At 38.6% G+C, this 12,642-nt stretch overlaps 1 protein-coding gene across 2 annotated transcripts in view; it reads right to left on the bottom strand.

The window, feature by feature from the left end:
* The window catches only part of FAM13C (family with sequence similarity 13 member C), a 152,178-nt gene that overhangs the window by 39,724 nt on the left and 99,812 nt on the right, over window positions 1-12,642 (bottom strand). For both annotated transcript variants that reach the window (XM_029931724.1, XM_029931723.1), the window contains exon 6: window positions 9,734-9,818. In XM_029931724.1, the coding sequence (XP_029787584.1) occupies window positions 9,734-9,818 (85 nt within the window). The remainder of the gene's footprint in view (window positions 1-9,733; window positions 9,819-12,642) is intronic.

Raw genomic sequence — 12,642 nt, forward strand, 5'->3', positions numbered from 1 at the left:
TTTTAAAAAATAAATCAAGCATAAAAAATTACAAAAAAATAAAAAAAATTTAAAAAGACTTTTTTATAAAATAAAATAAGGTTATATTTTATTATTTTTATGGTCTCAAAAAAAGGAATAAATGACTCCCACTTAGAAAAAAAAACCGAATCAACAAAGGTTCAACAAAAGAAAAATCATGTTGTCATTTGGCTAACATGTTGTTTATACTATATACTATTATACCAAAATTTTAGTATCATTTGGGAAAGAGTAAACAGTTTGACATCACCCAAAGTTTCAGAATAATAATGTTCAACAGACGTAAGTGCCCAAACAAAATTAAGTATCTTAAATATATTTTAATTTCATTCCATAATTAGCTTAGCAAAGTAAGGTCACAAAGTAAAAGAAAAGGGACAGTAAGACAACTGGAATGAAAGGAGACAGAGGAAGACAAAGTGGCAAGGTCATGGCTGAGAAAGGGTAGGGGCCAGAAAGATGTGGGTGGTGGGGATGGGTGAGAAGGAAGGAGAGGCAAGTGACAAAGGTTGAGTTTACACTGAGGAAACATGCAGTGAACATAAGCTTCCAGCCTGTGAAAGACTAAGGTCTTCAGACATTAGTGACTTCTAACTTAAATCAAAGTGAATTCTACCCATGGATTATAGTGACACAATATGCTGAGGACAGATGTGAGATCTCCAGATCCTGTCATAATGAGAAAGGGAAGAAATCAATTCTTTGCATTGTTTTGGAGTAAAACATTTGACGTAGGAATAATTCCTATTTTTGGAGGCAGTTTCTACACAGGACCAAACCAAATGTCCAATTTGGAATGGAAAGAAAAAATCTTCTAGACAAATCTACCAGGTGGCTAAATGAAGCTTTGTACTTTGTTCTCTGATTATTCAAGAATTATTCCTTTGCCTATATGCATACTACAGAAGAACGGTTGAGAAATAAACAAGGGAAGTGGCCAAGGCCAGCAAACAACTTTTTCCCTCCCTGTTTCACAAAAGTGGAGTCAAATTCTCAGATTACAGAGCTCTGCTTAAGTGGTGGGACCCAGAAAAGTACAAGCATCAATCGCTAATTACAATAGTGTCCAAGATTTGGAAGCACCCTCTTGATATATAGAGAAATCTGGGTATTGTGCACCGATTATTCTTCAGGCTAGAAGACTTTCCAGGTCCTCTAGTCAACTCCTACACAACTGATCACCTCAGTGGTACAGCTGATAAAAATCTATTAAGATAACAAGCAATCTTTGAAAGCATTTTCATTTATAAGCAGATGTACTTCACAAAGCAGAAGGAAAATTGAATATACAAAGCAAATAGGAAGATTTTTGAAGGAAATTCTAATCTTCAATGGGTACCTGTATATTTACGAGCCTCATCTAATGTTAGTTAGGAAAATTTATTCAGAAAACTTGGTCCTGAAGCTCCACATAGAGCCACAGAAAAGTATGATCCTCATGGAACAGGAAGAGACAGTAGAGGCTGTTCACCCTGGGCTTGGGGGTGGGGAAGTTTGAGGCATCCAGAACGGTATCAGACATCAAATATCTGGGCATGATATATGGGTAACTATGTGAAAGAGAAAAGGGGTATATGGAAACTGTCCTTACTGTCTGCTCAATTTTATATAAACCTAACACATCTTTAAAAAATTAATTAAAAAACCCAAAGACTATAAACCTACCAGTTAAAAGGCTGGACTTGTGAGTCAGAGCCCCAGACTTGGTCTGATACTACACTTGATCTTAACCAAAAGTCTGAGATGCAATCAGACTTGGTCTGAGATGCCACTTGCTCACACTTATTATTGTGCCAAGAGCCTTGACCAAGTAAGGTTCTTCTAACCCAGAATCCTCATTTATGAAGAGTAAGAAGACAAATGGGATAACACTTGTTACCATAGGCGTTGACCTGTCCTAAAAACTGAATTTAAAAATCTTGTGAAAAATAATCACCTAGCAGTTTAGGCTGTAGGGCTGTTTTTTCCCCTTTCTCTATAAAGCAGTTAAAGAAACAGCTGAGAGAATATACTGTCTTCTATGAATCTTGAAATCATTAAAAAATACTTTCTGTAAAAAACAAAGGGTTAATGTGAAGCCCCCTCCTTCAGACACTATGAAGATGATAATAAAAGTATCAGGGAAAAATTACTAACAGTAAAGTTAATTTCTAGCCAAGTTATGTCATAGGTTCAGCACAGGATACATTTCATGGTAACAAATGTCATTTCAACTTTATTAGGAGGTAATTATTCAACCATCAACTCTATAGATTATTGCTATTATAAATGCCTTTTGCTGAAGGGGATTAGTGTAATGTCAACCATAGCAACACTCTAGAGGGGACCTAGGGAATGAACAGTACTAATGGCATTTCCACACCTTGAAAGTAGTTAGAATTATGACAATAAATAGTTAAAGACAAGTGTAAGCATTATTAACTGGGAAAAAAGGCAACATAAGCTCTGATGATGGCAAGAATGGCCAGGTTTTTAAAAAATTAGAGCTAACATTTACTGAGCATTTACTAAGAGGGATATGCTAAGTACCTCATATTATCATGCTACTGTATTCTCATAATAATCCTAAGAAGTAGATACTATTCTTTTTTCCCTTTATTAAAGAAAAGTAAGCTGATGCAGAGAGAGATCAAATCACTTGTCCAAGATCACCCAACCTGCTCATCAAGTTCTGCAAAGAATTATGTTTCTGAACAATGCAGAGCCAATGAATATAATTTATTTGGGCTTTCAAGAAGTACATGGCATAGTTTTTATATCAGAAATTGTTTAAAAACAAAACCAAATGGTGACTGAGCTAAATATTTTGCAGTGGATTACAAAATCCACTTAACAATATGCAGCAAAGAACAGAGACGAATTAATATCTTTATGATGGAAATATAAGTACTAATCCTGGCAAATGGATCCTGGATTAATCTTATTTTAGATTTCAAAAATGACATAGAAAAAGTAGTAGAGTTGTGAATCTGAATTTGTGAATGATATTGATATTTTTCAAAGACTAAAATGCTAAGCAACCACAAAAGCAGCTCACAAAGCATGAGGAAGCTCAATAGTGACAGATGACCTTCAGTGTGGGCCAGTAGGAAATACAGCTGGAGAAAACTAATCAATCTAGTCTTCATAATAAGTACTAAACTACTAGTTTGGTGAGGAATGGGATTTTGGGGCCTCTAACGGAATACAATGCTATGACAAAAAGGCTAAGTAAAGAGCATGCATCTCTAGAAGAGTTTGGAAATCAACACACAAAACATAATATTTTGTAATTCATAAAAATACCCCCATCCCCATATTTCTAGGTATTAATTCATTTTTTTGTTGATATCATCATAGCTTCACATGCAGCTGTAAGAAATAATAGGGAGATCCCTTGTACATGCTGCCAATTTCCCCCAATGGTGTCAAATCTACAAATAAAATTCTATTTGACTCCATCTGGAATACATTATACAGGTCAGGTAAATGTATATTAAGAAAGCTACAGGGTTATAGAGATGGTTTAGATCAGAGGATCTGAAATAAATATGAGAAGAGGGATTGTGACAGGTTAATCAACTATAAATATAGGTCCCTTCAGGTTGACAAAAAGTCAGGAGTAAAGAAAATACGATTTTCAAAACACATTAGTAGAGTATAGATTGGTTATGGGCTCAATTTCAAATTCTAGAATATTAGAACTTTGAGGACAATATTTAGACTGGATAGCAAATAGTACAGTGTGAAGAACTAAACTATGGAGTCTGACTGGGAAACCCTCTCTTCCTTCCATTTCCTCCCAATCTGTATCACTTAGTAGCTGCGGGGCCTTTAGCAAGTTACACTAACTCTCCAAGCTTATTTCCTCATCTTCCACCTGGGGATAATAATAGCATCTACCTCATTCAGGATTGTGAACATAAAACAGGGAAACCCACATAACAATGTCTGACACAAATGAAAATTCCATTATTAATGATGTTAATAATATTGGATGGTATGCATTTAAAAGCTTTTAAAGGGGTGTTTCTTTTTCTAATTTTTCAAAATCTTTATTTAATTTCAAGAGTGAGTCAGAGAGAGACAGAGTGTGAGCAGGGGAGAGGCAGACACAGAATTTGCAAAAGGCTCCAGGCTCTGAGCTGTCAGCGCAGAGCCTGACGTGGGGCTCAAACCCACGAACTGTTGAGATCATGACCTGAGCCAAAGTCAGAGACTTAACTGACTGAGCCACCTAGGCACCCCTAAAGGAGTGTTTCTGAACCTTGGCACTATTGACATCTTGGACCAGATAATTCTTTGTTGGGGTGGTGGGATGAACATTGGGGGTTCTTTGCATTGCAGGATGTTCAGCAGAATCCTTGGCTTCTACTCATTAGATGTAGCACTCACCTTTCAGCTGCAATACTGAAAATGTCCCTAGATATTGCCAAATATCCCCAATGTCGGAAGAAGGGAAGGTAGAGAGATGCAAAAATATCAACACTGACTGAAAACTGCTACTTTAGAGAAACCAAATATATGAAGTACTACTTTCTACAATGGTAGCCATTTTTTTGTTAAAGCAACAGGTGGCACATACTGAAAATATAAAAAGGTTCAGGAAGACTCAGAAATAATATAGACACACAGACCCATAATGAACAAAGTTTCTAAATAATATTTGGAATTCTGTGCACGTACAAGGTTGAAGTAATGAACTTCCTCTTACTAGCTTTCAAACAGTGTCTGGGCTTCTGCCAGATAGGATGAAACATATAGATGCCCCACCTAGTGGGATACTTGAGATGCCCCCTTTTCCAGAAAGCCAATAATAAGCTCCACTTGCAGCAAGGATATATTGCAAGGCACCCCCTAGAGAAGCTCTAGAGCAATGTGCTCTAGAAAGTGTTCCTGAACCTCAGAATTACCAGGGTGAGATTTTCAAACATGGAGATTTTCAGGTCTCATCCCTACATTTTAATTTTTCCTTTTAAGATAGAGAGCCCAGACATCTGCAAGTTTAACAATCACTCCCAAATAATTGGGAACTTCTGGTCAAGTGGACAGTGTCTTGGAATGTGAAAGAGAAGGAGAGGTGCTCTTGAACTCTGCCCCATCTTAACTGTAACATCAGGAAGAGACCTACAAACCATGAAGAGCTCTTTATGGGAATAATTACAGTCTGTAAATAGCCTGTATTAGTTTTTTCTAATAATCAACATTAGGAACAAGGCTCTTACCCAAATAGTTCAGTTTGAAAATCAGTATTTTACAGTAAAAGAATTATTAGAGGGGCGCCCAGGTAGCACAGTCTTTAGCGTCCAAGTTCAGCTCAGGTCACAATATCACAGTTGGTGAGTTCGAGACCCACGTCAGGCTCTCTGCTGACAACTTAGAACCTGGAGCCTGTTTTGGATTCTGGGTCTCTCTCTCTCTGCCTCTCCCCTGCTCACGCTCTGTCTCTCTCTCTCTCAAAAATAAAAACATTTTAAAAAATTTTTAAAAAGAATTAATTAGAAACTGCTGGGGCATTATTATTTATAGTAATAAGTCTTCAGTTATCTCTGGTGCAGTTTTTGCCACAAACTCCATACCATCAATCACCTGTGGTCACACAGAACAGGGGTTGCCATGGTTAGTCGTGTGGAACAAACAGTCCTTCTGCAAACTTTGAAAATGACAAGCAGTAGAAAAGACAATGTTGATTCCATTTTATGTTCAACAAAACCAGAATAGATACTTACTAATGCAACAGAGGTAGTTTGCTTCAACTGTAAGAAGCAATCGATGCAGTTAGAGGGATTTTTGAGCCTAAGTGCTGTGGGGGTTTTCATATCAAATCAGGTAATTTGCAACCTAAAATTAGGGTGAGCAGATTGTCACAGATTGCCTGGGACTAAGAATTCTAAGCATGTGTGACTTTTAGTGCTACAACTGGGACATTCCTGGGCAAACCATGACAATTGGTTACTGTATGCACAGTTTTGAATTTATCTTGCACATGGTTACTTCTCTCACTTTTTTCTAAGGGCCTCCACATGTACATCCCTTTAATCTGTTCCTATCCCTTGCCCATGTCCCATCCCACCCCTTTCTAGCCTGAAGACTTGGGTACTTGAGCGCCTTCCTCCTCCTAAAGTAAATAGACTGAGCCAACTGATCACTGACCCTGAGTTGTAGGTTATAGGTCCATGTGGTCCATGAAACTGAAAGAACCAGTCAAAAAGAACCTGAGAGAACCTGACTTTTTCTCTTGTAATCCAAGACAAATAATGGCTCCCATCACTTTGGAGTGTTTATGAAATATAAATATTTCAAGACTGTACCCCAGACTGTCTAAAGATAAGGACAAAGAACCCCATGCTTGCAATGCTTTCTGGTAATTATGATGTTCAAGAAGGCTCACAAACACTGTTTAGAACACAGTGCTCCTTCAAGGGTACCATTAAATGTGTTTTTGCTGCAAGTGCAGTTTATAATTTCTTTGCCAGAATGGTGACACTTTTCAGGTATTTAACTAGGTAGGACTGATCTTTGCAATACATAAACCCAAGTTAAAACCTAATACTTTGATCTCAAGATGTAGAGACTATAATGCTTTGTTTAGACCAGGATTTTAAATGCCTACTGCAAAAGTTTTACTTTACTGGTCATGTCCTAATTAAGTCTAAAGTAAGCTTGAAACCTATTTATGTCAAACCAATTCATATTTATAAATATTTGAATAGTGAACTAGTAGAATATTATGTCCAGAAATTCCTATACAAATCACCTGTTGGGCTTTTTGTCTTTGTTATATCAACAATAACTAATTAAATATTTATATACATGTAAGGCTCAGGGCTAGATGTTAGACTTTGGAAAAAGAGAAAATTTTAAATTACTATATTTCTTTATAGACTTATGGCCATTTGTACTATTTTTATGTGATCACACTCTCAACAGGGAGGTGTTTGAGGTGTCCAAAGATCACTCTAGAAATCCCTTTACAGGCCCTAAGCCTCTAAAATGAGCAAACATTTCTTCCTTCTGAGTGACACATGGACTGGAAAAATAGGACTTTCCTATAAATACTTATCTTGGAAGCCCATGAGTTTAAATAATCCCATAAATTAATCTGTGAATGCCTATTCTAAATGCATGCCACTTTGGCAATATCCCTGCCAAAGGAAAAGACTCCTTAAGGTCCCTGAAAACATCTAGCAGGTGGTGTCCATATTGTGTCAAAGGATTATTGGAAAATTAGAGAAGAAACATGTCCAATAAAGTAATACAAGTTTCAATATAGGGGCTGGAGCTTCTTCACTCTCCCCATATCAAGTTTCATGCAGTCATTTTAGCTACATGAGACTCCTTAGTCACAAAGTCTACAAAATGTGAAAAACATGAAGATGGGTTATATCTTTGAAAACTTGTGAGAAATCTTGACTAGTGTGTGTACACACACACACACACACAGAGTAAAAACCTCTCTTTTTCATAGAATCTCTTGGAAGGGCTCTGGAACATCTCTGATTTACCTACATTTTGTAAATTCAGCACCCAACCCACAAGTCTCCTCTGTAAGGAGCCTTCTGTCCATTTCTGCCATTTGACACTTAACATGAAATGTATTGATGGTTCCTTTATAGGGGCAATGCCTACATAAACTCAGTGTGTATTTCCATTATAAGAGGAATATTAATAAAGTTGTCCAAAATCTTATCCATCCAGGATGAGAAAATGCAAAACTACTCCTGACTTTGATAAGACACATACATGCACTTAAAAGTCATGATAAATAAATACATATATATATATACACACACACACACTTATATACATATATGTATATATATTATATATCCATATCCAACATGCATATATTCTACAACTCTTTGCCAGTTACTTGTGTAGCTACACAAAACATCAAATAACTCAATATATCTTGCTTAAGATTTCTTTTTGTGTTTTGTATGTTGTTTGTTGGGGTTGGTAGAAGAAGAGTGTGTCTAATAATCTGACTTAAACTTCTAATTTGATTGACATTGGGCCCTGCCCAATTTTACTTGCCTCTTATCCAAACAGAATGGCCAGCGGAGCAAGTGTAGCTCACCAGGCAATAATGACATCCAATTGTCACCTGCATCCATTAGGAAATAATTTGCCACTTAGCAGCAGGTTTGCACCTGGTCTTGGTGTCCTTATTATGAAGTGTATTATTTCACAGGTTTAAGAATTTGATATAAAATATACAAATTACTTAGAACAGTGCATGGATCACAAAAGTCTTCAATAACAGTAACTGCTATTTCTATTATTGGGCACTATTATTAATATGTTAATTGTTAATATTTTTAATAAACACTGGAGGTGATGGTTTTGCCTACTTAGATCATATGGATCTGTCTTAAATAGTAATGTTTTATTTATTTAAAAATATTTTTAGTATTTTTATTTATTTTCAAGAGAGAGAGACAGAGTGTGAGGGGAGAAGAAACAGAGAGAGGGGAGAGACAGAATCCAAAGTAGGCTCCAGGCTCTGAGCTGTCAGCACAGAGCCTGATGTGAGGCCCAAACCCACAAACTGTGAGATAATGACCTGAGCTGAAGTTGGATGCCCAACCAACTGAGCCACCCAGGTGCCCTTAAACAGTAATAATCATCCTGAAACATATTACCTTTTTAAATCTCTTCTTTCAATTATTGGAAATAAAGACAGCTCATGAAGCAAGTTCACCTAAGCCAATTTTACCATCCATCCAGAAATCAGTTTGCAAAACCCTGATCTATTTGTGTTACAAAAGATGTGCTCTCATTTCTATTCATATAAATAAGTGTTTCTTTTCTATCTAAATCTTTCAGGGAGCATTAGTTTGATTTCTGCTTACTAGTCAATATACCATGCCTGGAATTAAAACCATAGAAATTATAAGGCAAATGAGAACCAATTTTGAGACTTCAACACAGAGGTTAGTGCTAAAAAAAGAGAGACCAAAAAAAAAAAAAGACAATATGGGATAAAAATAAGCTAAACCACTGACCACTTTCTTTGTGTTGATCAATCATCTTACAAGTTATTAATAGAAGAAAGGAAGTAGTAATGTTAAAACTCTGCTATATAATGATCGCCACTTCAGATAGCTGTGAAATTAGGTGATTAACTAGTTGTTACTTAACCTTCTAATCTCTGTGTAAGTCTAATTACATGAAATAGAAGTTGGTGTTTTGATTTTTTACTTTGCTTTTCTGTTTGGAGTGTCATTGTAACTACTGTATTGTAAATGATGGAAAATAATTGCATATGTTAAAAAAAATTAAAATGGAAAAAAAGAATCTCAGAATAAAGGGTATATTAATGAAAAAAACCTCTCCCATCACTGAATACTCAAAAATATCATGAGAATCAAGACAGTACAGATAGATTATCTACATGCAGTGATAGAAAATAGGCACGCCACTTGTTTGTCACCGGAGGCCAATCAGGAATTCTTTAGGACCAGGGGTACTGGTGGGTGTTTTTCAACTGATACCTATTTATGCATAGTCTGACACTTGGCTCCCAGCTGGAGAGAATGCCCTGTATCAGAACACATTTTAATTCCTCCTGTGCCCTCTCAGCTCCCCCACTGCAACTCAAGCACTTCTTCAGCTTTTCTGTTGCACCAGGTATAGTTTCCCACAAGAGACCAGGTTTAGGAGAAAGCAGCAAGAGGTTGAACTATCCTGATAGTACATGTGAGGACCTCCCCCCACCTCAGCCTCTTACCTGCATCATCTGCGCCTTCCGCAGGCACACTCTGGGTTGACGCTGTGGCTGGGTCCTTGAATCCATGCACCTGAGCAGCTTCTCCCTGGTTTGTCAAAAATGCAGAGCACAAATCAGTTTCCAGTGCTTGGAGCTTCAGCAAGGAATTCTGCCAGCAAAAGCAGAACATCAGGCTAGCTAAGTAACTGCCTAATACACAACAGTGAGTCCGCAGCTCCCACAGAGCACCTTCCTCCAGCGCATGGCAGGGAGAGGATCTCAGCCACAGCTGCTTCAGGCAGAGCTGATTGTACCGAAATCAGGTACACATTGTTCCACATGCAGCCTCTGTTTATGCCTCATTTCAATCCTAACGTATTTGGCTTTATATGTCACACATGGGACTGGTGATTTCGTCAGCAAGAGACGCTGCACCAAGAGAACCAATCTGAGACGGTATCTGCTTTCTGGGTGCTTGAGGCTTTATGATTTGCAAGTGTTTCATTCATTTTGCTGACATCAGGAGCAAATGATATTAGGCCCCTCCCAGGCTACCATTCATAAAAGCTAGCATCCCTTAATCTCTGAAGACTGCAGCAGACTGCAATGCATAAAGAGTTACTGCTGCAGAGGCTGCCTGACATCTGGGAGGTGCTTCTGATCTACATCTGTGTGTGTGCCCGGGGGCGGGGGGTGGGTATATATGCATGCATGTGTGCGTGTATTCTGAAGTTGCTTCTTTCACATGGAATGGCTATCACCGCCTTTATCAGGAGCCGAGTGTAGGGAACAAGGCAGAAGTCCCTGGTCACTGAGTGTAATCCAGCTACTGAGAGAGAAGCAATTTCTGAGCTCCCAGAACAACCCCACCCCCTTCATTTCCCATTTTAAATTTCTCCCATGGCTCTTAATAAGAACAGAGTCATACAGAGCGATGCACATATCCTGCCATGATGCAGATGACCAGGTGAAAGTGAGTCACGCCTGAGGCCTTGGCCAGGAGCCACTCCCCTGCAACTGCAAAGCTCTGCAGGCCTCAGTAGCTCCTCCAGCCACAGAGCTCCTGGCAGGGGTGGCTACCTGGAGTGGAGCCAGTGATCCTGTGCCTAGTATGACCCTCCTGTGTACACACACACACACACACACACACACACACACACACCACACTATACTCACACCCTACTTACCCCCCATACACCTTCACATCTATCCATCACACCCTACTCCATACACATACCCGCATTCCTATTCCACAAATATCCTTACACTCTACCCTGTATATACCTTCACCCCCTGTTCTCCACATCCTCATGCCCAACCCCCTACCTTAGAACTAATTTGCACATACCCTGTAACCCCCAAATAACCCCATATACACTCTTATTCCTACCTTTCACACTCATTGCTTATATCCCCTACTACACACACACATGCACACAGAAACACCCTACCTGACACCCCACATACAGCCTCTTACTCAACTTCCACTCTCACATCTACTTAGTACACACACACCCCTACCCCCATATACACACACATACCTTACCTGACATAAGCCCCTACCCCCAACATGTCCTCACACTGAACTCCTTCCCTTATACGATACCCACTCCCACACCCATACCCTCATCCATGCTGTTGATATGAGCAAATATGAGCCCACAGCAGTGTTTTCAAAGTTGTTCACTGCTAAGTGGGCTCTGGATACCTCCTATGCTATCCCCTTAGATGAAGGTACAAACCTCCTCTATGCTTCAGGGACTGCTCATTGAGACCACACAGCTCAGATGAGGCCTCTACCTGAGACCAGATCACTTTTCTGACTGCTGGATGTTCTCCCAGCAGCTGAGGTGGAAGTAAGAGCCTGTGGTTACTGAGGAATAAGGCACCAAGTTTCTGAAAAGAGTTCTAAGCGTCTGGGAAGCACAAAGAACAATTCTAGGCAAGATTCCTACTGGAGAACCTTGGAGATCAGTGTGACATTTAAAAAAGAGCAAAACTATTCTGAAGATTAAGAAATGGCGCCATGAGAATGTAAAGTGGTACAGCTGCTATAGAAAACAGTATAACATTTCCTCAAAAAATTAAAAAAGAACTACCATATGATCCGGCAATTCTGGGACTGTGTATATACCCCAAAAGGATTGAGAACAGGGACTCAAACAGATATTTTACACCTATATTCATAGCAATATTCACAATAGACAAGAGGTATATTATGGGATGAATTGTGACTTCCCCAAATTTATATGTTGAAGATGTAATCCTCAGGATAACTGCATTTGGAGATTTTAATGGTAAAATGAAGTCTAAGGTTGTAGTCCTAATTCAATATGATTGGTTTCATTATAAGTACAGAGAGAAAGAGACACCAGGAATTCACACATAGAGAATAGGCGACATGGGAAGGTGGCTGTTTGCCAGCCCGAGAAAGGCTTCAGGAGAAACCAACTCTTCCAGCACCTTGCCTGTCAGCCTCCAGAACTGTGAGAAAATACATGTTTGTTGTTTCAGCCACCCAGTCTTTTTTTAGTGGCAGCTTTAACAGAGTATTGGCAGACTAATACAAGGTAGAACCAACCCAAGAGTCCATTGACAGATGAATTGCTAAAATGTGATATACATATAATGGAGTATTATTTGGCCTCAAAAGGAAGAAAATTCTGACACATGTTCCAACAAAGATGAAGCTTGATGACATTTACTAAGTGAAATAAGACATCCACAAAAGGGCAATATCTAGGGTGGTAAAAACCATAGAAACAGAAAATGGTGGTTGCCAGGAGTTTGTGGTGAAGGAAAGGAAGTTAGGTTTAATGGGTACAAAATTTCAGAGGGGGAAGATGAATAAAGTTATGGAGATGGATGGTGATGATGGTTGCACAATGTGACTGTACTTGGTACCAATTAACTGTATATTAGAAAATGGT

Source organism: Suricata suricatta, chromosome 2 (assembly GCF_006229205.1).
Source record: "Suricata suricatta isolate VVHF042 chromosome 2, meerkat_22Aug2017_6uvM2_HiC, whole genome shotgun sequence".
NCBI classification, from domain to species: domain Eukaryota; kingdom Metazoa; phylum Chordata; class Mammalia; order Carnivora; family Herpestidae; genus Suricata; species Suricata suricatta.